General features: G+C 40.1%; 1 protein-coding gene across 3 annotated transcripts in view; it reads right to left on the reverse strand.

The window, feature by feature from the left end:
* Positions 1 to 13,668: 13,668 nt before the first annotated feature.
* FAM172A (family with sequence similarity 172 member A) overlaps positions 13,669 to 27,864 on the reverse strand; it is a 428,330-nt gene continuing 414,134 nt past the window's right edge. For all 3 annotated transcript variants that reach the window (XM_007197435.2, XM_007197433.2, XM_007197438.3), the window contains one exon: positions 13,669 to 19,702. In XM_007197435.2, coding sequence (XP_007197497.1) covers positions 19,560 to 19,702 — 143 coding nt within the window. In that variant the 3' untranslated portion in view covers positions 13,669 to 19,559. The remainder of the gene's footprint in view (positions 19,703 to 27,864) is intronic.

Here is a 27,864-nt window from a genome sequence, read left to right on the forward strand (position 1 = left end):
TTTGAGCTGATTCTGGCGTTAGAATCGCTTACAGGATGATTCAGCTCATGAGATGAAGAACACCTCGCAATCCCTTCTACCACCCCCCAAAAGCTTCAAAACAGAAGGACTACTCAGGCTGGGCAGCTCATTTCTATTAAAAAGGCAAAACTTTAGCACTGATGAAAAACAGATGAATTTTTTCTCCCTCTCTCTGAAACAGTTACTCTCTTTTACTGATGTGAAGTGACGTCAGCAATGCTTGTCCTATCCCCTTGGAGAGAAGGGAGAGAGGAGGAGGGGATGGAAGGAGGGAGCTGGGAGAAAGAGCTAGAGAAAAAGAGAGAAAGCAACCGAGGGGAAGAGGGGAAAGGGACAGGGGTGGGGAGGAGAGAATGGGAATGAATAGTCTACACTTTCTGGCCAAAATTCCACAAACAGTGGGCAAAACAATGCTTTAGAAGCCGGTGATTGATAAGACACCTTTCTCTACTCTCCCTCGATCTGCATATTCTAACATATGGAAAGCTTACAGGCCCTGTGCACTTATAGAAGCCGATAATGCATTAGCTCTCAGCAATATTTACAGCACCACTTTTAATACACACCAGATGGTTCGCGACTGTGCCGCCTCAGCCAGCTCGCTCCTCGATTTCACTCGGCGGCACTTTGTTGCAATTACGCTCCACGCTGAGACCAATTTTATTGGTGACCTATTTTTCATATTTGCAGCATTTTATGTTAAAAAACCTCGTCTCTGGCCTTTTTGTAAAGGGCAGCGATCAGGAAGGGAGAGCTTAGGAGGACGGCGGGGCTGTCTAGGTGGATATTAATATTTATCATGATGTTACATACCTCGGGTTTAAGTGAGTAAACCGGATAGACATAAGTACTCGGGTCATTATGTTTGTTCACTCACCCCCTGTTTGTCAGACCCCCACGGACTGTCTACACGGCGCGCTCGCTTCAGAGTCAATACATCCGACCATAAATATTGTATTCCATTAATTATCACGCCACTGGCTTAGCCTGGGCGCCGGCGTCCTCGAGCGACGCAGGGCAAATGAGGACGCTTCCTGAGCAGATTTCTAGGCTGGGAACCCCGCTGAAATTTCCGCAGTGCCTGGGAATTCCTAGAGCCGGAGCGCCCGGCTCAACTCGGGCTGGGCCTGGGGCCGGCTGGCGGGGGAGGGGGTGAGGCGGGCGGAGGCCTGACGCCGCCAGGAGCGCTCAGTACCTGTTATCTTGCCACGCAGAAGGCCACAGGGAGAATCCCATTTGGCACGCCGGGAAAGGCTTTCAACTTTATCTCCCGTCATGTAAATATCCCCGAGTGCCCGACTGAGGGACTTTGTTTTGCATCGAACAACATAAATATCCTCTTTGCTGCAACGCAGGTGTGCGCTTCCTAACCGAACTTTTTTTTTTTTCTCCCTCGTTTATAGTAACTATACCCCCATCCCCTGGTTTTCAAAAAAAAAATCACAGATGTTTACTTTATTGATATAACCTATACCACGGTTAGGCTGAGGATAATATGCCTCAACTAACAGTCATTTAGCAAATAATAGAGGCGTTCTGGATGCTTTCCAACGTTACACATGTAGTTGGTCATAAAATGATACGTGAAAAAATTAACATCTGCTTTCCTAAAATAAAGTGTGCCAAGTAGCTTTTTATGAATGCTTTCCTCATTTTAAAAAGAAATATGGAGAAATAAACTGGCACCCAGATGTATAGCATATTTATAATGGTTTTAGGATTTAAAGGTAGCGTATTCATCGCACAAGCCATTTAAAAACTGACGGTTTAAAAGCTACTTAACCCCAGACATCTTCGAATCCTTAAGAGTCTTCCAAATTGTATTATTTAAAGAGGAATTTACTGTAATTTAATTGTGTATCAAGGCAGAACTACGTGCAAGTCGGGGCACTGCGGCCTGAGCTCAACAGAAATTCCAACTCGCCTTTTATTTACCTAATTTCTCAGCAAGGTTCCCAGGCCCTTAAGAAGGCAGAGCTGGAAAGTTTAGTTGGGCTCTTTTTTGTTGTTGTTTAATTCCACTATTAGGAAATGAGGCCTACCTTTGAATTATTTCATTAGGATTTGGCCTTTTGGGGGAAGGGGTGGGAACCATAATCATTAGTGGCTTTTTATTATTTCTACAATAAATGGCTAGATTCTTTGTTGAATAAGCTGCTTGAATGTTTTGCAGATGTTCCACTTAGACCAAATCTGACCCCCTATTTCCTCCCCAATAAGTCGCATAAACTCTCCCTCCACTGCCTTTACTCGAGAGCATGCTCCCCCATCCTGGCAAGTTTATAAGTGTCGAGCATATTCTTATGAAATTTCCACCTAACTGCACACACACAGACACAAATACATTTACACACACACACTCCCACCCACTGAGCCTCTGAGCGTGGCAGAGGGTAAGAGAAGAGAAAAAAAGACGAGAAACTGGTGAGGCGGTATGGAAAGGAGGAGGGAAGTCAGCGCAGTGGTTACACTCCTATGAGGAGTGCGCCCTCCCTGGGCCCCTCACCCCCCTTTGTGCCTTGGGTTTGAAACACGGGGGGGTGGCCCAGGTCCGTTTCCCCCAAAGTGCCGGGAATCTCGATTTGCCCAGCGTTTGGGGCGTCCGCTCAAGGTGTTTCGGGCCCGTCCCGGCGAGCGGAGGCCGAGCCGGGCCAGCCCCGCGGTCATCCCGGAGCGTCCCTCCCGCGGCACCGCCCAGCCGCCGCGGCCGCGCGTGGGCACCGAGGCCGAACAAAGGGCTCCGTGGGGCGTGGGGCGCGGGCATGTGACAGGCCCGGGCGCCGCGTCGCGAGCCCCCGCTGGGAGGGGCGGCCGACCCGGGGGTGCCGGGTGGCTTCTTGACATAAAAAGCGCTGCGGGCCTCGCGCTGGCTGCGCCGGGCCGCGCGCCGCCGGGATGAGAAGTACTTGTCTGGCTCCGCGCTGGAGAAGCCGCACGTCTCATCTCTCCAGCTCTTGCTTGAAAAGCACTCGGAAGAAACTGTGTGCGCGGGGAGGGCCTCGGGGTGGGCCGGGGCCAGGCTGCGAGGCTGAGGGGGACCGGCCTGGGGGTGGATGGGGAGGAGGTGGAAGAAGTAGCTCCTTTCTGAGTGACAGGACTCCTTTTCAAAGAGCAAATGGGGAGGGGCGGGTGGGGAGAAGCTCCTCTTACGCACGGGAGAATTTTCAAGGTTTCGAAGTCACTCCCCCTCCCCTCCCTTTAAAGACAGAGATCTCTCTTTTTTCTCTTCTTTTCTTTCCTTTCCTTTTTCTTTCTTTCTTTTTAAGGTAGGAAGTGCGTGTGCCAACGTGTCTTGGTGTATTTCAGGAGAAAGAATGATCCATTAAACTTTAAAAAATCGTCCTGAGTTGGTAAAAATTATTGAAAACATTTTAACATGTTTTTGTGGACTCACTGACCAGAGTGGATAAGTCAAGCTCTCGGACAGAGGTCTTTAGTTAAAGATGATATGTTTGTTAAGGAAAGAAAGTTTCCCCTCACCCCAATAACAAAACCTATCACAGTTTTACTTCTTACTAGAAAAGAGTGTGTCCTTTTTTGAACACCTCTAAGGTGTCAGATGCCTCTGAGAAATCAGGTTGGGCGAGTAAAGCTCATCACGCACGCGCCGATTTTTAAAGCCTGCCTGGATTTATAACTTAACCTTAGAAACACGTTTATTATCTCCATTCTCAACCTCAGGTTTAAAAAAAAAGTAGTGTTGGAGGACCATGCCTTATAGAGGAGAAAACCTTCTTTTAAAAAAAGATTTAAACCCACAGTACCAGTTGTTTGTTGTTGTTATCATGATTATGATGGTTATTATGTCATCCCTCCTTTTTGCACTTGATCTGATGAGAGAACTTTTTAAAAGAGTGTGAAATGAAGGACACAAAGACAGTATATCAATGAAAAGAAGAAAGTGGCCCTTTTAATGAGAACTAAAGAAAACCCAAATGTAGATGAAGTGTACCGTAAAAGCTGCTTCAAAGTCCATCTTAATTCCCTTGGGCTCAGTCATCACAAACATGTGATAATTGGGAGTCCTGCATGGAGGTAAGGCAGCCATGGGCTGGGGATCATGCGATGCACCTCCCTGCCCTCTAGTTCCAAATACATTTTAACCAAGAACTTGGAGACCTTACAGAACCCAGGTTTGGCTACTTAACTTTCAAATGCTCTTTGCCCATTAAAGTAATTTTTTCCTTCTTGAGTAACTGTGCTCACGAAGGGAGCTTCATCCTCTACCCCACCTCACCCCTCAGCAGGTTGGAATATGCTGGGCCATATTCTAGGTTTTGACTATTATTTCGTGATCAGCTCTGTTTCATTTTCTACTTATTTTCGGACCTCAGCCTTTCTGGATCACAAAAGTCCCCACAAGCAACACAGCAATAAATCTGAACAAAAATAAGACAGATTTCCTCATCGATGTGTAATAAAGTTAAAGGACATTGTTTTGTCAGACAAGCGCTAAGTAGAAAATAAATCTCAGAGTCTGGGGAAACAAAACGGAGCGCTGCTGGCATGTGTGTAAATTTACTTTTAAAAGCAATAAATCAATGTTAAATTAAACAGCTGGGTACCCTGTCTAGGAGAAGGTTCCGTGTTTAAGAAGACCTTGATGGGAGAAATGTGCTATTTAATCAGACACCAATAACAAAAAAAGTTAAATTTTTATTGTGATCCAAGGCAAGACTGGCCTGGGAATGTCTCTGAACTTCAGAGAGGAAGAGGGGAAGAAGAGGCAGTGTGAATTGTATCTACAGTTTCTATCTTCAGATCTTGACATATGTTTTCAGGCATAAGGAGACGAGGAGGTTTCATAGAAATGTTTTAGATGTTTTGTAAATTGTAGCTTAAGCTCCTTATTGGCTTAGGTTTGTTGGGTGGGTTATGATCTTTGTGGGATTTTTCTTCCTGTAACTACTATAACCTGTGGAGATGTTTTACTGAGCATGTTGAGCATATTCTTATCTAACACTTCCTTGATTCTCAATGTGATTGTTTTGCACAGTAAATAGCAGAGTAGAAAATAAAGAGAATTGTTATTTCATATCTATTATGTCTTGCCTTTTTTCACTGAGAAGCAAACCTGAGATTGGAGTAGCAGTTAAAACTCAACTGGAATATTTTAATGTTCATTTTTCTAAGGTTTTTTGTTTGTTTGGTTGGTTGGTTTATTTTTACAAAACACTTAATTGGGAAAATTTGTATGTGTGGGGTTGGGGCAGGGGACAGAACAATAGAAAACCCAAGCTCTGGCTCCGCATTCTAAGAACAATGTGAATCGATGAGTTATTATAAAGGCAATATTCAATAGCAGGAGATTAGGAGTAGTTTAAGGCTAACATGCACATACACGGATTCCCCCACCACCAATCTTAAAATGAAATTCCAGAAAGAATCAACAGAAGTACTTTAGAAAGCAGACATGAGATGAACCCCTTAGTCTTTTGCATTCAGATCAACTAGTTTAAAAGAAAAATGCGGGATTCTTGCCTATACAGAAACCAGCAAATTGTTCTTTACTTTCTTCATATCACAATCTCAGAAGCTGTGTTTTGTTAGCCAAGTTCCACAGAATATTCATATAATTAGGTAACATCATTCAAAACTAAAAGATGGGGAAAGTGCTGTTTTCCCCCTCAAGCTACAAACTAACAGGGATATTTGGCAGCATCTTGGCTACCTTTGACTTTTCTTCAGCCAAAGGAAATATCAAAGACCCGGTTGCCTGGAGAAGAATAAAGTTATGTTATTTATATTTTGAAGGCTGCATTCAGTTTCCATGACCAGTCGTGGCTTGTTAAGGAAATCTGTGTCTTATGCCACTCAGAGATGGCTCGAATTGCCTGTCAGGAGACGTCTGGGCAGCCTTGTAAACTCAGAATGACTTCTCAAATCCTGCTAGGATTTCCCAGCGATGTGCTTTCCTCTGTGCTGAAGCCCTGGGAGTCATGTCAGCCCAAGGTGAGCCTTTCAGGTACCGCTCTTTGTCCCCATCTGGAGAGGAAGGTGCAGAATTAGTTAGATGCTGCGCTGGTTTTGGAGGTGGGGATGGGGGGAACGGAAAGGCCGCTTGTTCTAATTAAAGACAATAAGCAACCCTGTGAGGAGCTGCCCTTTAGCCTTAGCCTGAGGCAGAAAGGGTCTGTCTCACCTCAGTCGTTAAGTCTGTTTGAGCTGGCATGTGGGCCGAAGAGCAGAAACCTGCAGGTAGCGCTGGGCTCAGGTGAGACTGGGCCAGTGGTTACGTCGCCCCGAGTGCATCTTTACCTCCCAATTCCCTAGTCGCTCTGTGCTCTGCGCTTGACTTTGATTCTAACTTTGCTTGCTAGATGGCGCTCGGTGTCTCAGGACCTTCCATCTCAGAATTAAAGCGGCTTTTTAGTTAGCACCGTTGTTCTCAACTAGTTGTGGGCATTTGATTTGCACAGTGCTGGTAATGTTATTACTGCCCTTGTTTTTGTCACCCTTGTTCACTTTTTGATTAAGGTAGCACCCAGGTGGGAGCTGCCCACCTTAATCCGTATAATAATAAAATTGAGTGAAACTCTCTGCACCTGAATTTAGGGTACATTTATGGCTCAATTATCCGTTCTGATGCATTTCAAAAAGCACTTCTGTAACTTTTCCTCCAGTAATCTGATTGAGGTTTTCAGGAAGAAGATAAATCAGCAGGTTCAGATGGTTATTTACCGTCCTTGAGGTTTACCACCAAGAGTTCACCTCCCGCTCCCACTACTATTACCTATTTCCATTTCAAGATGAGTTAAGCTAATCTTAGGGAACTTATTACTTTCATTTATCATTATGGCATGCCATTCATTGATTTTAAAGTATTATAATTTGTTTAAAGCCCAAATAACTACAATTCATGTCCACAAAGAAATATGTTTTAATATTAGTAATAAAAGCTACCATAAAGCTTGTGAAGGGTTATTTGTGGATTCTAATGTATATTTATTTTAATCACTAGGTGATTCTTCTCAGATATTCAAAACACTTTTTAAAAAAACTTCTTTGTGTTGAAGCACAAAGAGACAAAATCAATAGTTCTAAGTTTCTGATGGAAAAAAATTAATATGAGCCAAAAGGACCTGTATGTTGTTTTGTCAAATGAAGGTGTCACTTTCACAGCACCGACCGCTCTCAAACCATTGTGTGTCCCTTAAAGAAAAGGTTGCAGGTGAGGAAGAAAATGGAAAAAAAAACCCTCCCATGTAGATATTTTACAAACATTTTAACAAAAGAGAGTTTAACTTGCTACTTGCTTTTAGGATTTAGAGAACTAATTTGTATAGAAATGTTCCATCTTTAGGAAAATCAATAACACTCAGAGCTGGGTGGTTTGGAAACCTTTTGTCAAACCTTGGCTGCTTTGGTGGAGGACCCTGCGGTCTCTCTTTAGGTGTTAGGCTGAAACTTGCAGGCGCTGAAAACCTAAAGCGGAAAATTTACAACTTGATCGGCCCCAGCCACAAACCAAAAAACCTGCTACTGGTGCAAACATATGTTCCAGATTAAGTTAGGCAAATGGCTCTCGTTTTCTCAGGGTTGAAAGTTGGTCATGAAAATTCAAATTTGAGTAAGCTCTGCTTCCAGTGGATCACCAGATCCTCAAACACTTATAAATCTCTCCCAACCATTTACTCAAGAGATTTCATATATTTTATTACCTTCTTGAGAGCTTAGTTTATAATCTCCTGCAAATTTAATCCAATCAGGTATTATTTTCCGGGAACACATCTAGTTTTAAAAGTTGGGTAATTTGAAAACTAGGTGTATTCTCTTCTCTAATGTTAAACTGCTAGATGGCTAATGTGTGACTCAGTTGCTCTAATGCTTTTTCTATTTCTTCACATACAGACTAACTTTAAAAAGCAGAAATTAAACTGCTGGATTTATTTTAAAGTTTCTTTAAAGTTTTATTCACCAGAGGCGTAGGTGATATTTTTCACAGCATGAGACAAAATAAGAGAGTGTTACCCAAGCCTTTAATTATGTCAGGAAAGACTGAAATCATGATGTTTCTTTTAATGGGGATAAATGTATTTCGCAACCTCTCTGTGGTCATACAGCCATCTCCCAGCTCAGTCATTTGTAGACCAGTCTGGCTATTAAGATGTCTTGTAAGCTAGGTTAGAATTAACTCCCGATTCTCCAAGATGGCTAGCTCCCTGGGCAAGTTGCAGAGGCTGGAGCCTGGCATCAGATATCTTGGGTCCCTTCCTATCTCAGGATAGGAAGACATTCACTATTACCTACCCGAACTTGCATGATCATCCTGCAGATTTTAACCAATATTGTCATGTTGAAGTTTGATAGTTATTGTTTACATTTCTCCCTTCCCCAAGGGGTCTTGGAAAGTGTTTAAGAGATTATTGATTTCCAAGAAACCAAATAAAGAAGGCTGTTCTTTTATAACGTATGAAATACACACTTTTCTTTAACTAAATAGGCAGTGTATATTTGACATTGACAAATGGGCAAGAGACAGGAAACTTATTTTAAAAGACTTTGAGGTAGGAAAAAAGTGGATAGGACAGAAACAACCCTCTAGAAGAGCGGGGTTGGAATTAAAGAAAAAGCTGGGATAAGGTGTGTGTTGCAGGGGGAATGGCCATGTATGCTGTAAAATGGTTTAAAGTTTCATCGAACACATGCAGGTGGTGAGCAAACATCTCTGGAGAACCTCCTTTTCAGGGGGGACCTAATCAGTATCACTCAGTGTTTTGATTGATTTGTCTTTTTAAAACAAGAAAATCAAGTTTTCTTGCACTTCTTTTCGCCACATTTTTTTCTGGCAAAGTGGTCCTGAAATATCCACCCAGGTCTGGGAGTTTCTGATTAACTTAGAATAACCCAGAAAAATCATTCTGAAACTGTGTCAAGAATACACTTTAAAAAAAAAAAAGAAATTCCTGATTAATTAAATAGAGATCTCAGCCACCCTGTCCGCGGGTCGTAAGGGAAATCTCCAGTGAAGGAAGGAGATTCCCAACGACCCAGATGGAAGGAACAAATGCTAGGCACCCAGGAGTTCAATAACTGCTCTCTATTCCACCCAAATCTCCACAAGTTCCCCACACCAACAGAGGAAAGCTCCACGTCCTTTTCCACACCTGATTCTCTTTCTTGTTCCTGAACCTCTGGAAGGTAAGAATGAAATATTCATTTATCCAAAGATGGAAACCCAGTTCGTAGAATAAATTCCATAAAAATACACCAACCAAAGACATTCAAACATTATGGAGATATTTCCGTTGTAGTTTCACAACTGGGAGGTGGATCCCCAGTCTAGAATATGCGAGTCTCCAAGACACTATTGTTCAACAGGTCCCCTTTGTTACCCTGCACACTTCAGCTGCCACAATACATTTCCCTAATTTTCATAGGAGGGTCGTGCGGCCAGTTAAAATAGCTCCCGGTGTGGCCGAGTTTCTCTTGTAGCACGGACTTGTCTTAGAATTTGGGCAAAGCGACTCTTGAGACCACAAGAGTGACTGAACTATGAGAAAAAATTATCTTTGGGGATAACTCAGCAGTGACTTTGCACACTAAAAAAGGGGCAAAAATTTTGTGTAAGCAGCGCTGTGTGAGAAAACAGACTGAATTGTTAACCTATGAAATATTTAATAAAATATTTGTATTCTTATGGGATAGAAAAATAGAGTGTTTTGAAGCTGAATTGCCACTAAGCTGAGGAATTCACAGAAATTTGTCATTGTAATACTATGCTAAAGAATCATTTTATCTTGAAAGGTATTGTAATCCATGTTACTATACAAAAGCAATTTTGTAATCGGTTTGTCGAGGCTATTCTAGAGGAAAGAAACTTCTTACTGTAAGATACCAGAATTCTCTCCCTTTTTCACTTTCCTGGCCCTTTCTCGTAAAGTTCGGATTAAGTTGATTTGAAACGATTTTTGTACAATCGATATTTTAATAGAAATTTGTTTTTGGCCGTCTTGCCTGCTCTAAACGTAATACTTTGGTCCTCAAAGTCGGTTCAAGAGAGCAGATGATTAGAACAGGGTTCCAGAAGGAGGGAAGAGATTTCACTTAAAGTCCAACAAGTGAGGCAAGTTTCAATAAAGGAAGGTGCAATTTGAAATCTTTAAAAACTAGTCTTTTCTTAAGAGTGGTGACTTAAAGGTTGCTAGGGAGATCATGCAATGAAAAAGACACCACATGAAAGTGATCTTCCTTTATTGTATTTTGCTTAACCCGACAGTAAAAAGGAGAGCCAAAGAGGGAGACATGCCGAAATCTGGAGCTTGGAGTCGAGGTCTGAAAGTAGGAAAAGCGGTGGTGGTGGGTACTGAGCCAGACGCGCCCCCTTTTAGTGCTGTCAGATACGTTTCTGCCAAGCTCTTTAGCGCGCCGCCGGCCGGGCGCCCGCTGCACAGACACCTGCTACCGGGCGGTAATTAACCAGTACCTGGGCGCACCCGGGTGAGACGGCTCCAGCCACGGACAGAGCCGTGGGACCGAGGGCCCAGTGGGTCTGGACGTACAGCTCTCGGTCCACAGGTCTCTCGCGACTGAGATCACCAGCCCAGGGAGAATGGGCTCACAGTACAGAGCTCTTAAACCGGTGCCGGTACAGCTCTGGCCAGCTAAGGGGTGCTTGTGAGAAGCTGGCCAAAGAAAAGTTGTGGATAAGACTTCTGCCACAGAAATGACTGAGAGTGGCGCTGCTTTCATTAGAAAGTAGATGCAAATTCGGGGAGCAGGCAAACGGTGTGTCAAATCTGTGGCACTCTAGTTAACACTGGGCACGGAGCAAACAAGACTCTCCACCCACAAACTGTATACTTTTTAAACCCATTGTCGCTTTGGGCTCAGATCCTAAGATTTCGAGCGCCAGTTTCCTATGGTGAGGGGGTGGTCGGAGAGAAGAATCAGGCGAGCGCCGGAACTTCGGGGTTCTGGCGGAGGGGAGAGGGAAGGGGGCGCGCTGGGTGCTGTCCATGGTGCTGGGAAGAACGCGGCTTCATTTCGCTTCATTTCGCTGCACCCAAACCGAGCTCAGGTGTAAAAGGGGGAAGAGAAACCGAGAACTCCTGTGGCTGGGATTTGTTTTTCTTCCCATGAATGTGGAAAATACGCATATGGATATACAATTTAAACAGCACTCTACGAGGGTCCTCCCCTATTTCTCAGCCTGCACTGCTGAGTCAGACAGCAGCGGTAACTGGTCATTATAGGATGGTTTCCTCCTTAAAGTGTTCCAATATTTCAAAGTAATGTAATTATCAATTCTTGACGTACCAAGTAAAGAGGAAGGCGGAAAGAAAAAAGGTGATTTGAGACTTTAAACATATCCAAAGGCACTTAGCTATTTCCAGGTTTGATACCATATAAAAGCACAGCATGACTTAGCCTGTTAGATGATGAGTTTATCGAGAAAGTATTAAAAATATATAGATCCAATTTCATTTAAATAATTCTCTAAACTTCATGCTGGCCAAATATTGCAGTTATTTTTTTTTTGTTAGCAAGAATAAAAGGAGTAATTTATCTATTGTTGTGTGTGTGTGTGTGTGTGTGTGTGTGCGAATTTGAAATGGCTGATTTCATTTTAAGTTCCAAAATGGTACTCTAACAACTGCATTCTCTTAAAACAGATTTGATTTCTTAAAAGACAGGTGCCCAGAAAGAAAGCAAGATGCAAATAGAAAGTATTTCAAAATTAGGATAATGAACTAAATAGAAACATAGCTTACCTAGGAAGTAAATCACACTTTTGTTAAAAGAGGTGGGGAGGAGAGGGAGAGAGAAAACATACATAGGTTTTTACATATGTGTAAAATACATGTTTTTTTTTTTTTTTTACAAAAAGTTTATGTGTGTGTATATATACGTGAAATTATGTGACAAAATTTCTGGTAGAATATTACTATGTTTTGTCAAACCAGAAATGTGAAAAACAGGAAAACAATTTATCTTAATTATGTTAACCATGAAAAATCTTAGCCTTAGCAACTTGAATCCATGTGACAATGAAGAAGGAAAGGGACAAGAATTCAAACAGCTGACACAATGATCAGCAGCAACTGACAGCATCTCATTTGATATTTGATATCAAGCACTAGATCAATATTTGTGAGATCAATGCATTTTTAATGGTTTTCCTTTGAAACTGTATGAAAGCCAAATTGTTGACACTCTGTGCTAGGGTTATTTTTAGAGCTGGCTATTCCAGGGGATGATATTAAGTAATTTATTGAGGCAAAGCAAAAAACCAAAACCAAAACCAAACAAAAGAAAACCACCCACACAAAACCCCCCACAAAACCCCCAAAGCAAAATCACCACAACAAACCATTAATATTTCGTCAGTTGATAAATCCTGATTATCTAGGTACCCAGAGAAGGTGGGAACATTTACTGGAAAAAAGCCATTTTATGTAATTACAGTTAAAATAAGACAAAGAAGAAAACAAGGCTTTGGAAAATTATTTGGAGGTACATGAAGATGAACTGGATCATAGATACCTTTTTCAGGCACAATGGGATTAGGTGGTACTTGAGCAAAAAGAAATGAAAATGATAAAAAGAGAAAGCCCTTTCAGCTATAGGGTCAATCACCTCATGTGTGGAATTCTATAGGAAATAACAGACTTTTCAGTGACCCAAGCAGAAGAGAAAACCGAGAACTCTATCTGAAACTCATAGCAAGGTCCCCACAAAGGTCAAATAGAGAAAAAAAAAAGTAATTAGGTATACGTACTGTCTATTATTTTCCTTTTAAGAGTTTATACATTAAAAATAAAATGCAAATTGATCTCAGAGGCACATAGGTCCCCAACTTATAAATCTTTAAATTGTAATCTAGAAGGGTTCTACTCTTTATTTTTCACTCTTTAATGCTTAGTCAGACAGCAACATTAACTCATTTGCTTACTAACTCATTATGTTTGACAAAAAAGCTAATCTTGTATTTATTTATTTGTTTTTACAGATTCAGTTTTGAGGAATTTTCACCCAGAGGAATCCAAGACAGCAAGCAGCAATTACTGGGGAGGTAGATGATGGGTGGTGCAGAGGCAGTATAACTAGGTGAACATTTTGGAAGGACAGTAACAAGGTGAGATGTGATGATTGTGGACAGTGCTCCTGATAAGCAGATGTTTAAGTTTTTGCACTAAAAGAGAAAGTGTCTTCCACTTGTAATTCAACTTTAGTTAAGAACTTGGGAGGGATTGGTTTCTCTTTTGCTTGAAATAATAGGAACATTTTAGAAAATCTCTGATGCTTGACCTAAAGACCTCTCATCCCTCTCCAAGATAGAGAATAAAATACTTCAAAACCATGCAATTCTTAAATTTTTTAGCTCAATGTTTCCTTTTCTCTAATGTTTTTCTTATGACAGTAAATTACCTGACAAAGAAACTGTTAATATATTATTACTAACAGATAGCTTTAAATAAAACGCATTGTACTATATGCTTTTAAATGAAAATACAGACCTAAGTCCTTTTGCAGTAGAATTAAATCATGCACTTAGTATATTCCTTAAGAGGCTAGGTAAAAGCATATTTTCCACGATTTTTAATAACTCCATAACGAACAGTCACTCTCTGCATGTGTCTCTATGTTCTAGTTTATTTCAAGTCTGGCAGATTGCCTATAAACTAAAAACACCAACAGTTTGAATCAATTTTTCTTTAATGAAATAAAGCCAACCTTAAACACTGATACACATTACATACAGATAATTTACAGATGCAAATGAACTTGAGGCATTCAAAAATATTTATTACAAAGCCCTGCAGAATTTGAACATGAAAAATTTATTTAAAAGAAAATAATTTTACAAACAACCCTGGTGACCAACATATATGGAGTACCTACTATGTTACCAGCACTGAAAAGACATACACATACTGTATATGTTGTCTATCCTGGTGGAATGGTCATATGTACCCCATGGATGGATATGTGTATGCATGTGTGTACACATACACACAGACATCTATGCATATATACATATATACATATTTTCCTATTAGGTCTTTAAAAAAAACCCCTGAGTATTTCATAGAAGGAAATGAACTTCATATTCAATTGTAGTTAATTTGGGCTTCATTTTGGCTAATCATAATTTGGCCAATAATTTTTTTCCTGATAGCATGAAGGACAGTACTTAGAATTTAAAAGTTTAGTGTTCCAAAAATGCTGCTCTTCTTAAGCCACTTTGAAGTAATGCTAGTGAGCCTAAGATCCAGATCTACATGTTAATCTCTAGTTTTGCCTTCAAACAGAATTCAGTTACAAAGAACTTGGAAAGATTTTGAATCTATTCAGGAGAGGAAAACGCTTTAATTTTCTGAGGAGTAAAAACTCCCCAAGAAACTTCATATAGCTTCTTAGATTTTGCTTAGCATATGTGATAAAACATTGATTGTTGCAGTTTGGTGACCCATGAAATTTGGGGGTTAGTTTTCTCTTCAGACCAGAGCATATAATTATGCAAATAAAGAGCTGTCACTGATCTAGTGAAATACTCACAAACACATGCACTCTGAAATTGGACAGAAAAGTGAAAATGGTTGGTGATGTGATGGTGCCATGGTTTGTTTTCCTGCCAAGTTTCTATCCAAGTTCATTATTCAAATTGTAAACTTTAAAAAGAGACATATCATTCTTGGGGTGTTGGTTGTCTTTTCATTTCAGATTCTTTGTATTGGTACTGCAGGCTGGCTACAGAGTACAGTTCAACATTATTTTACCTATGACAGTCTCCCATATTACCCAATGTATTAGCCAAGGAAGAAAAAGTGGAATGATCTGGAAAGAAAGATGCAGGGCCTCTCTAGATTTCTTTTCTAGAAACATGTTTCAAATAGAACTCAACTCCAACAATACAAAGAATATAGTGAAAGGTTTTTCACAAATCTCAAGGCAAAGGACTGGGAAAAGTTGCCTGGAAGGCCTCATGGATTAAGTCAAATTTCCATTTTCAAGCTTTTTTCCATTCAAGGGGAAAAGACTGGTCACTGCATGATATCCACTTAATGGTCAAACTTTCAGTACGATTCTCTCCTATCTAGCAATTAAAGCCCACTCCGTAATATTTGGTTACTTTAACCTTTAAGGTTCATTTATAATTACCACTCCTCTAAAACCTTTGTGCTAAGAATTAACAAGAGTTCTTCAATGTAACCATGCTCTTTGCCATCAAGGTCTCCCAATTCCAAAGTTACCATTGCGAAGGCTGTTGCATAATTTCAGATGTCATGGAGAGTCCCACTGATGAAATCTGAGAAGGCTCATGTCAGACCACTGACTGCTAAAGACATCACTACATGAAAGATCAGTGGTGTGAAACTTTAAAAACATCGATCCAAATGAATCAATTAAATCAACATTCATCTCTCCTAAGTGTGAGGTTTAAAACTATCATTGTTGCCTTTTTTTTTTTATCCTACATAGATTTCGAGATAAACGCTGGAATGCTTTGATGGCTACTTCTATTCTCGAATCTCTGTTAATCGACTTTGTGCTATTTCCCTCTTTTCAACATCTTCCACTTGGTGTACATTCTTTACTTTTAGTACAGTGCATGACAGTTGCAATGCTTTAAATCTAAAACCGCCTAACAAAGCTGACGCTTTAGGTAGGGTAGCTTTAAGCTCTGTGAAGTGTTGATTAAAAACCCTTTCCCAGACTCAAACTGATCTTTTTGGAGATTAATAGAATATTAGATAAAAGGAAGACGAACAATTCAAGAGACTCCCACTCAGTCACACTATACAAGGAAGGAAGGAAGGAAGGAAAGTATTCAATTTTTGAAAGGGAGTACCTCCTGGAGTCTTTTATTTTATATTATTATACCTCCTAATAAGTAATCATAAAATAACCACTACTATTATCCTTTTTTTTGCCACCCATATTTCAAAAATGAGAATATATCACATTTATTTAAAGACATTTTTCTCTACAAAGGCATAGGGAAAAATTTTGAGAAAACTTTAGCCTTTCTGTAATAGTAATCTTTCTTAAATGAACCAGGATTACAGACACCAAAAGGAACCTGTCAGTCTACAGTTACAAACTATGATTACAACCGGAGACACACATGTGTCTGGATTGCAACCCTGGATAATCCAGAGAAAAATGAAAAAATCTAATTTATTAGCACTGATAATACAGTTAACATATTTTGTCACCCACACTCTCTCAAAAAAGTTACAGGTTTTAAAGAAGGAAAAGCTGTGAAATAAATATAAACAAGGTATTTTCAGATTAGATGTACTACATCAAGGACCTATATAGGGATTTGGGAGCAATTTAACCTCAACAGAGTCTTTTTGGAAAACACATTTGTTTACCGTATATAGTAAAGTATATTTCATAAAATGATAGTTTAACAACGGGTTCAAATTTCCTTGTAGCCAAAGAGATATTTTAGGTCTTAAAAACAAATATCTTTAAAAAAAAGCTTTGTGAAAGTTCCAAGCTAAACAGGGACTTAACTGAAGTTAAGATATTACCTTACAGCAACAATAATAGTAATAATAAGTAACTATAAGGTTTAAAATATTGATAAATGCTGTCCCATCATTCTTATTAAGTTTCTGCTTTTATTGACCTCTGTGAGTGATTAAATGAGCTTCTGAACAAGAATAATAAGTCACTGGATATTGGGAAAATTGTTTTTATTTTAAAATATTAAACAGAAATATATAATATATAGGAAACTCCTGTGCTTTAGTTTCCTTTTCTTTTGGTATAAACAATAACGCAATCCAAGTTGAAGCACAAGGCAGAAACTTGAGAAAAGAACAATTATTACAAGAATATTTCTCCCCCCACCTTCAAATATCCATGAAAACTTTTAACGGCTGTATACTTAAGTACCTTTAGAAAGCTCCAAAGCCAGTATCTGGCTTTTAAGTTTTAACAGTTCTATTCTGAACCTTAGATTGATCAACAACTCCTTGCTTCCCATTTCACTTCCTCTAAGAACTCACTATATAATTAAAAAAAAAAAAAAGCCCACTTCCTAACTTTAAACCTCTACTCTCCTGAAAACTTGTCTTAAAGAAACCAAAGTGGGAGAGCAGAGCAGAAACATTGTTAATCCTTGTCGCGTCCAAGCAGGCAGGCTACTACCAAACTGACTGTTGTTATTCCAGGAAAACTGAGGTGAAAATAATATTATATTTATACCAACAAGCCCATAATCAACAGGTTAAAAAACTGTACATTACAAGGAATCTTATCAGTAATCAGTTGGAGGTCTGGGACGGGTCGCCTAGTTCCCTCTGGGTTGCAACAGCGCAGATCCACAAGTAGAAATTACATTTACACAACTTAAGTTTGCAGATAGCTCTCTATAGATAGTTAAACAAGGCCTAACAAGCCAGTAGTTTTAAAGTATTAAAGGCAAATAAGCAGTGATTTACTCTAGTTACAAGTGAAGGTTTTTTAAAAAAGAGGGGTGAGAAAACTGAAGAGAAGAAATAGGAGTGATTTGGTTTATAACCTGAGCGTATTTGCTCTAATTCAGCTGCAGAAGCTTCACAAATTGAGTACTGTACAAGTGCTGATTAAAAAAATGCAATAAAATTAGTTTCTTGTGAACATTTTCATATACTGAAAACAGCACACTATTTAATAAACACTTGGAAAAATATATTCAATCCACATCAATTCTCAAATCCTCTCCGTGGAAGATGCCATTATTTTACACAGTTCACTATTACTTCTAAAACAGAAAAGATTGCAGAGCAACATGCTTGACATTGCTGGGGTTACACGTTTTAAGCCACCCAAGGAATTGGATAAAATGACATTTTGATTTTTCCTCCTATGTTGTTTCTGCTAAAATAACATCGAAAGATATGCATATAAGATTACTGAAAGAAAGATCACCTTAATTTACCATCATTAAAATTATGAGAACTAATTAATGCACTTGTGTACCAAACACAGATACTATCAGTTTTAAAACTTGCTGAAATCGGTTCCTAGTATAAAAACATTTTATCCATGAGGTGGTTATTTTAAGTTATTTTTCTGAGGAGTCAAACAGTTCTAAGTTATTTTGGGTACATTTTATCGTGTCCTCAAATAAGGCAGGCATATTGTTGCGTATGCTTTAAAAAAGGATGAAAAAAATGCTAAATTCAGATCTTCACTTACTAGAAACAGAATCTTCACTAGGTAATTAAATTCTACAAGTAATTAAAAAATTCATAATATTAAGATTTAACATGTGAATTTAAAAGTCAGCAAAATCTTAACTTATTTTACCTCATATTTCACAGAGTTGGCCAGATCCTAGCTGGATTAAAATACTTAATTGTTGAAACTGTAAGGCAAAACCTTACAGAGGAGGTGGACTACTACAAATTATACCTTTGGATTGAGAGGAGAAAAGTCTTTCACACCAGGTCTTTCCCTTTCTGTTGAAGTAGAAAACTAAAAGAATCATTTTAGCCCCACTAAGCCTTTCAGAAGGAAAAGGTTCAAGCGCACAGATTCCTTTTCCTTACGACGATAAAAAATACTCTCCCTAAAAAGGTCTAATTCTATGAAAGCTCAGAATAGACCACACTACTTAGGATTAACAACAAACTTCCTCCACATTAAGATTTAAACAAAACTTAAGTATGCTATCTAAATTACAGTGCTACCCAACACACATTATATATTTAAAAAAGTAAATTCTAATGATAAAGTTGGAAATTCCCTTGAAAATGAAACCTTTCCCACATGTACTTAAAAGATTTGCTCATCATTATGTTTTGGCTTAAACAATCTCTTCTGAAATTAGAGACCTGTGTAAAATCTCGTATTCAGTTGGCAAGGTTTTCAGCGATAACGTGGATTGGGTACTTTATAGATTTTTTTAATGCAGTTTTTCTTCTGGTCTCGAAATGAAAATAGATCGTCAGGGAGAGAACAATTTGCCCTCCCCAAACTACACAGTACATGACGGAATTCACGTTATGAATTTAAATTTGGCTTGGGAGGGGGGGACTTCCTTAAAAAAAAAAAAAAAGACATAGACGCCCTTAGGGGAAAACCTGCTTAAAATGGGAGTTTTAAGTCTAGAATAAAAGTTTCCTTCGGTTCGGTTCGGGGGGAAAAAGAAATGGACATGATTCAGGGGGAAGGGGGGCCGGGGGAGAGGAGCGGAGCGGCGGCTACGTGGCTGCCGGCGGTAGGACCGCGCAGACGCCCCTCGCCCCGCAGCACCGGCGCGGGCTCCATCAGGGCAATTAGAGGCGCGCCGGCCGCGCCGGGCAGGGCGCTGTCGGCCTTAATCTGCGCGCTGATGGGCAGCGCGAAACCCGAGCACAGCCCGCAGGAAGCACGACCAGTGAACCCATATTGCTTTGACAGTTGCACTCATCTAGAAATAATGCAAAACGCTATTTAGATGTATATATCACGACCCTGTGCTCTAGGAAGAAAACAATCTAATGAGGGGCTGGGAGTCTGCTCGCCGACAACAGGCGGGGGGGAGACGTGTGGATGCATATGCTCGAGTGTGCTTCCTCGGCTTCCCCTCCCCCGTCTCGCTCGCTCTCCTCTTACAGCTCTTCGTGCTTTATTCGGTGGGAGCGCCGCGTCAGAGTCGGCTTCAGGGAACTGGTCTTTGCCTCAGAGGCTTCGGTAAAGAACTTGAAAATAGACGGGAAGCTCTTCCAGGAAGTTAGCTCGTGACGGTCGGTGCCTGCAAAATGCACAGATTCAGTTACGAGGTGGCCTCGCGTGCTGCCGGCGCAGGTGGGACGGGACCGCCGGGCTCTGCCGAGGCCCAGGCCGCCGGTCCTCTGTCCTCGAGCCCGCGCCCTCTGCGCCGCGCCCCGCCCTCGGAGTCCAGCCCCCACCCCCGAGGGCGCGCGACCCCTAGGGACCACACCTGTACCTGAGGGTTCACGTGGCCCCCAGGGCTCGGAGGGGGGCTGCGGCCCACCGACTCCGCGTCTCTGCCGGCGGCGCTCGGGGTGGCGATCCCGGAACTCCGCCGCCTCCGGCCTGAGCCCCTAGCACGTCCCCGACGCGCGGCCGCGGCCGGCACTTCCCCGCGGTCGCCCGAGGCGCGGCCGGCGGCCCCCGGGGCCTCAGCCCCTCCGGGCCAATCGAGGCGCTGGGCGGGAAGGGCCACTCCCTCTCCCGCCTCGAAACCACCCACTTCCCCAGGCTGGGCGCGCGCGGGGATTGGTTTCCCCTGCGCTCGGAATCCGGCTTTTGCACCCTCCGCAGAGCACCCACGTTTCTTTGCTTCCCAAGAGAAAGAAACAAGTTGGATTTTAGTGTCCTAGCAGCCTACATTTTTTTTTTTTTTTGAAAACAGGTTTTAGGGGACAGTCTTAGAAAAGCTAAAAAAAAAAAAAATGTTTCAAAGCGGTGACTACTGAAAGAGCATCTAGGCCTCCTATTTTGTCAGCAGGAATTCAACTCACAAAATGCAGGTTAAGTTGTCAATTTACGGAGTTATTTTATTTTACTACAGCTTCTTTCTGTGGCTTCAATTTAACACTAATGTACAGATTTTTCAAATAAAGTCTTTCTTCAGTTTTAAGACAGGCAAAAAATAACACTGATGTAGACATAAGAACAGATGAGGACATTAGTCTGTTTTTGACTCCCTGTGATAGCTTATATCATTTAACTAATAGTTTTATAACGGAACACTTTTTAAATTAAAAAATAAAAATAATAATAGCAAAGACTCTCCCGTAGAAATAATGAGTGAACAGATTTTAAACGGTTTAAATCTCTTCCGAGATCACTCAATTATGCAGAGAGACACTGTCTGGAAGTCTCTGGATTCGGGGCCTCTGTCTGATACTTTAACATTGTTAATGATAATTCTTTAGTCTGTAATAGTAGGTCATTGCTATGGTTACTCTACAATGGTGCAACACTTTGCTTTCCCCTTCAGCTATTCGCTGAGACCTGGTAACCACATTTGTTGCCTAGCAACAGTTTTGTGACAGTATCACAATCTGGGAGTTACAACAATAAGGATGCTATGGCTGCCTCGACCAGAGAGCAGAAAGCTATAGTCTGTGCATGTGACTTAGCTGTGGGAGCTGGCCTTACTAGAGAACCCCTCTTTTAACAGGTGCCCTCAGAAGGATGCACTCTATCCTGCTCTCCTCTGCAGATTGGCCTAATGAACTTGCATTTGGAACAAGATCCAGTACTGAAGTCATATCCTTGAGTTACATCCCCCAACACTACTGTGTTCAGACTAAAAGATGAGGTCCTTTTTCTATTTGCTTACTCATTTTGGGCAAAATTCAATGCTAGTCAGTGGAAGAAAGAGATGAGTGCAGGCTTATCCTGGCAAATCCTAAAGTGCCTGACTGGATTTTGACAAGTCAATAGAATTCTCGGGAAAAAATGATACAAATGCCTGCCTTTATCAATAGATGTGTAAAAATTCAAGTTCTTTAAAATATATGTAATATCCAGATATTTATTGTTAGTATATAATTTTCAATGATGTATTCAGATAACAGTCTTAAAGACTTCCTTTGAATTTGGAGGCATCTGTATTCTCCAAACACAAAAGAAGTTTGTGAGCAGTTCTAGATAAGCTCAGACATACCAACTTTAAATAATATTTTGTGGGTATATTTAGAAGGGAGCCCAGTTTCTGGACAGGTTTATGAAATGCCCGTCCCTGTTTTCTATAGTGCTTGTAACTCCAGTTTCATTTCAATAATAATTACTAATAGCACTTATAATGAAAAAATATTTTAAAGTCAATGGTATTGACTCTTCTCAGATGCATACTACATGGAAACACCCATCCCCAAACACAATAGGAAAAAAAAAGGTGTTAATCCTCTCTTTTCCTTCTCATTTCCCAGGCTTCCAGGCTCATTTGGCATTTCCTCCACAGCGATCACACTTACACTTCCTAGTATTACCAAGGCTATGATCAATTTCTAAGCTTTCTCAGGGAGCTCTTCTCATAATTCCTCCCACCCCTTGAAAACCAATTCAATGTATGAATCTAGAGGGACCTAAGGAGTCAATGGTCTGAAGCAATTTTAACTCCTTTATTTTTTTCTTTCCTGGTGACAATCTTTCTGAAGGATGGACAAATTTCCCAGGTGATAAAATCACTACAAAGGCTTTTTAGTTTTAGCTTATGATGACTCTCTGCTTGATTAGTCCTGGGCTGAAAAGACCAAAGTCCCTAAGATAACTGAGGACCTGCACTGGCTCTCAGTATTTACCCCTGCAATTTAAGAGTATAAATAATGAGAATGTGTGCTCTGTCAGAGGAAGGGAAATTGCTAGGAGTAAATTAATAAGCAAGGTGGGTTAGAAACTGAATTATAGAGAATGGAATGGGAGAGGGAGAATCCTCCCTAAACTAAGGAGTGGTAACATAAATATCTTATACAAAAATGGCTTTCTTTTCTAAATTACTGAAAGTAGATTTTTAATAATTTTAAAACAGCATTTGGAAGGTAGTTGCATGTCCATCTGGGGCTGCATATACACATTTCAAGAACATGTTTGGAGACCATTTTTGAAAACTTGGGGCCAAAGTTCAGTGAAAATATTCACGAATTAATATGACTATCCACCCATAGCAATGATAAGAGAATGGAAACTTCTGACAGCAGCTTTCGAATACTTAAAAGATATACAACTTTAGGGGAATTTCTTCCATCAGGATGGAAACACTAGGCCATTACATTATCTATTCATAAAAGGATATAAAAGGGGAAAGTTTAGGCTAACTAAAAAAGCAGCCATTTATTAATAACCTGCAATGATGTGTAGGTAACATGGAAACTAGTCCATTTAGCACTAACTATGTTATTTGAAGGAGATAAACATGGTTTTATAGTCAGGACCTGGTCTTTCCCCTGCCACAACTTTACTCTTATCAAAAGCTCCTCTTCTTAGGGACTGTGATCTTTTTTCTACTTTTCAAACCCCCATTTCCCTAATCTATGTTGTTTCCACAATGTAGGAAATAAAGGGTTTTCCCAGGTTAATTATCTGCCATGTTCTCAGGGAATGATTTTTGTATCCTCTTGGATTGGCAGGCTTGTTCTTACTGGATAATTCACCTTTGGGGCAAAATAAATGTGCACGATCTCAGTTCTTTATTACAAAAAATTGCCTTTGCTCAGTCATAATCAGTGGTTCTTAATGGGCATGGTAGTGGCGTCCGGGGCATTTTGGAAATTTGTAGGAAAGTTTTTGGAGGTCAGGACAATTGGGAGGAGCTATTGGCATTTAGTGGGAGAAGGCCAGGGAGGTGGACATCCTTCAATTTGCAGGGCATTATAGCACATGAAGAACTGTTCTGCATTGCACATGGTTTTCAAATGTTTCACCAGCTATTCATGTAGTTGAAAAACCTGTTTATGATTATATGGGCTTAGAATATAGATCTGTTTAACAAATAATCTCACAGTACTTTTGGCATGATTTTAATGCACACGGAATTTTCCAGGAATCCAGCTACCATGTAAATTGAAGGAATTTTGTATTTTATGTTGTTCAGAATATTACCAAGAATGGACTACCATATGAGAAAATCTCATCACTGATGGCCTCATTGCCCACAGTACTTGAGCCACCAATAAGCACACCTGCACCAGCCTGCATTTGTAGATGTGGAATTCCTGGTGATTCTATACACAGGACCCATGCAGATTTTCCTGAGCACTTTAAATATTGATATATATATTATTCTTATTATGAGTTATTTTTCTTTTATTTCCTTCATATGTTAACTAAAAGAATATAATAATTTAGCAATCTTGTAAGTAGGTGAATTATGTTATCTCTAGAATTTATTTCAGGATAGTAAAAGCACTGCATAATATTTATTTATTTTTTATTTTTTAAAAAATATTTATTTATTTATTTGGCTGTGCCGAGTCTTAGTTGCGGCATGTGGGATCTAGTTCCCTGACCAAGGATCGAACCAGGACCCCCTGCATTGGGAGCACGGAGTCATAGCCACTGGACCACCAGGGAAATCCAATATTTATTAAAATAGTATGTTTTTAGATGATAAGAGTTAGCTTAAATAAAAATGAAGAGTTAATTCTTTTTTATTACATTAGAGATTAATTTATCTATAATCTGAACCCTACTTATAGCTAGCTCTTTTATCCTTATACAGAGTAGAAATGCCTTTTACTTCTCTTAATGTTTCTTCCACAAATTTCTGGAAGAATAACGGACCCAACTTCCCTTCTGACTACAGTCATATTAAACAGATCACATCAACAATAAATGTCACTACTATAAAAACTACTTAATTTGTAAGGAAATTCTGTTTCATAGATCAAAAATAATTGTGGTTGGAGAAGATCTTGGTATTTTTGTCAACGATGTTATTCACTGTGAAATAACCAAAAGGTAGTGGACAGGGGATCTTCCAATTAAAATACTACACTGAATATTTATTCTTTATCTATCAATTGTTTTTAAAAATAAACTACAGCAAATTTCAAAGAGGTAGAGATAGCACAAATGGTCAAAAAGATTAGAAACTTTAAGTATAAAGGATGAAACTATAAATCACATGAGGAAGATCAAATTGCTAAAATGTGTCATATGTTTTCCCAAAAGACTATATATTTAAGAAAAAGTGTCTTGTAATGGAACTGAGAAAGAAGGAGGCTACATTTATGTAACAGCATTTAGAAATTAAACAAAAAATGGTTGGAAATAGCACTGACAGTGGAATGCTCAAAGAATAGGATAAGAGAGAAGAAAACATTGCTATATCTTCTGCCTTGTCTATTCCCCTTACTTCTTCCTGTGATGACTTTAATCCAAGTGTTTCTTCCAAGTCTGCCTTGTCCACACTCCTCTTCACTTGATCTTAGTGCTTGGAATTTTTTTTTTTTTTTTTTTTTTTTGGCAAAAACTATGCCAAAATATGCTACTGAGTTAGCAGCCAAAACCCTGATGTTTACTTTGGTAGATGTAGACTACTCTGAAGCTGTACCTCATTTTCTGCAGTAGATGTCTTAAAAAGTTATACGTAAATATAATTTCTGTAAATAGAATATTTTTAAAGGAAGAAGTGGGTTATCTACTTCTTCAAAGAATCTTTTAATAAAGTGAAGAATTCTCTGGGAAAGCAAATAATCATTCTTCAAATGATATTACACATACACAATCAGATTTTCCAGAGGTGAGGTTTACTACTATAATATGATGGACAGTCTGAGTAAGGGCTCACTGAAAAGATAATTTAGAAGCATTTCTTGGTCAGCCATTCACTATTCTAATTATTGCTGGTCACCTTATTTTACATGGTCCTAGACCAGAAGGTCATGGAATAATTTCAACAATCTATGCATAATTTACATTTTAGGGTCTCGTTTAGCATAGGGAATATAACTGTTCACACAGTCACCTCTGAATATGAAATATCATTTAAAAATCTTTATTTCAGGGGAAAAAACTAGTATGGGCACCTACCCTCTCACTGACACCCGCCTCCCCTGCAAAAGAATTTGGTTTTAAAGAAAAAGGTAGTGAGTAAATTTTATACGTTTCCTATGATAAAGGGGGAAAGAAAAAAACCTAGAAAGATATGAAACACATTAACAGGATAACATATCTATGATACTTTCAAACTGACAAGGCTTGATTTTAAAAATTGATCTTTAACAAGAAAAAGAAATATGGGCAATTAGGAAGTAATGAAGACCCTGTCAATATAGCTATGTTGAGAATAACAGGTAAGGGAATTCTTGAGAAAATCTAATATATAAAAATCAGGAGGTCTGTAATATGCATTATTGAGTCCCAGCGGGATTAACTAATGAATTTATGAGCTCACCAGCAGTTATTTTTAGAAAGATATGAAGAATTAGAGAAATACTAGAGCACAGAAAAATAATGTGCCTTCTAAAAAGAAAGAAAATATATATTACTACTAAAATTCATTTAAAAATGAATTCTAGCGCTTCTAAGAAGAACACCATTAAAAAGAATAAATTTACCAATATTTGAACAGAGAAGGGCTCCTAATGGAGACTCTCCAAGTTAGAAGGCACAAGTGTGAGTTGAGACTCTGTCACACAGCAGGGGTGAGGATGGGGGTTTCGGGGGCGGGGAGGATAGTAAACGAAGTGGGGTGTTCGCTGAGACTGAGGGAGACGCCAGGAGCAGCTCAGTAAACGTGCTGCCTGGCCTGCTTAAACCACCTGTGTAAGATACAAGCAAGTCTCTTTCCATTGCTAACACTGCTGCAAATCTGTTAAAGCCGAGATTGTGTTGAAACCTTAAAGGCAAGTCGTCAAGCTTGACCAGAGATAGGAGGCTGAAACAAAGACATAAAAGCAGTGGTAGAAACTTCTGCGTCACGGGTAGCTTCTGGGAAAGCCTGTCCTTTCCTCCAGCTTCTTTTCTATATCTCTCATCTATGAAAGGGGAGTGGAGCGGTTTTGGGCACTGGGCAGCTTAAGACTCAAGGAGACAACTTTGGGAAGTAAACTTACTCTTAGGCAGAGTAGAGAGCCTGCAGTAGCTGTGGGTCTCTGACATTGAACCCGGCAGACCTCTCTAATAAACCTCTCCTAACCAATAAAAAATGGACACATTGTAATTGCTTGAATTGCCTTTCAAACCCAGAGAGCTGGCGCAGAAGTGTTTTCTTTGGTTTTAATTCTTGTCTCACATACTTCTCTTAGTGTTGTCACAAAGCCTGGCCTCCAGGGATACTGTTTCCCTTTAAAATTTGAGCCCAGGTGTGGGCAAAAGTTCTCTTTTTCGTTTCCCTTCGTCATTTTCAAAAGTAACTTTGCCAAAGGATGCTAAGAGCACAGGGCTCTACACAAGGAATGCAAAGAATCATAAAATAGTTATTTCCATAAGTAAAGGTTTCTGATCCTATTATTCCCAACACAATCAGTGAAGAGCTTTACTGGGCCCCATTCTAAAATAACACTGTCCGAGAGGGCTGGTGCAGCTTTCTAGATAGTTTGTCACGCTTCCCTTTTCTTCCAGATTCTCTGTGTTCCTAGCTAGGTACCTATGCCTTATGGCTGCCAGTTTGACTTCATGAGTGTGTGTGTGTGTGTGTGTGTGTGTGTGTGTGTGTGTGTTGTGTGTGTGTGTAAGAGAGAGGTGGGGAGGAAGGGAGAGAGAGAATGAGAAAGACGGAGAGAGGGAGGGGTGAGATAGAATGGAATGCAAAATACTTTCCTTATTTCAAAACAAAACAAAATCATTTGCTAGTTCAAATATCTGAATCATCTGTGGTCCTCGTCGCTCAATTGTGGATTCTATTCTAAAGGAAATATTTTGTGGGCAGTTTTTCCAGAGGTCCTGTCAGTGATTAATTTATACATTCATACATGGATTTACTGTATGCCAGGCACTATTTCTTTGGGCTGGGGATGTGGTGGTGAGCAAGATATATAAAAACTCTGCTCCTTGTAGCATATGTGCTAGTGGGGATGACAGGCAATAAACAGGTAAACCGATGAACATGATTTCAGAGAGTCCGAAGCACTGTGAAAAAAACACAGTAGAGGGATGTGAAGAGAATGAAGAGGAGAAGAGATGGTCGTCAATTTAGACTGGGTGGACACTTCTGACCTGAGACCAGAATGGAAAGAGGGAGCCAGGTGAAGGTCTGGAGAGAGTGCTGCAGGCAGGGTTCTGAAAGAACAAGGAGAGGGAGGGGGTCTGAGGAGGAAAGAGCTGGTCATAGTCAAGGAACTGGAAAGCACCTGGAGCATGGAGGGTGAGGGGGAACGTGGTAGAAGATGATTCAGAGAGGTGGGCAGCCTCCAAGCCACGTGAGGTCTCTCAGGGCACAGTGAAAGGTTTTAATTTTATTCCAAGTACAATGGAAGAGCTGTCTGCAGAGTTTCAGCA

Source organism: Balaenoptera acutorostrata, chromosome 2 (assembly GCF_949987535.1).
Source record: "Balaenoptera acutorostrata chromosome 2, mBalAcu1.1, whole genome shotgun sequence".
Taxonomy (NCBI): Eukaryota; Metazoa; Chordata; class Mammalia; order Artiodactyla; family Balaenopteridae; genus Balaenoptera; species Balaenoptera acutorostrata.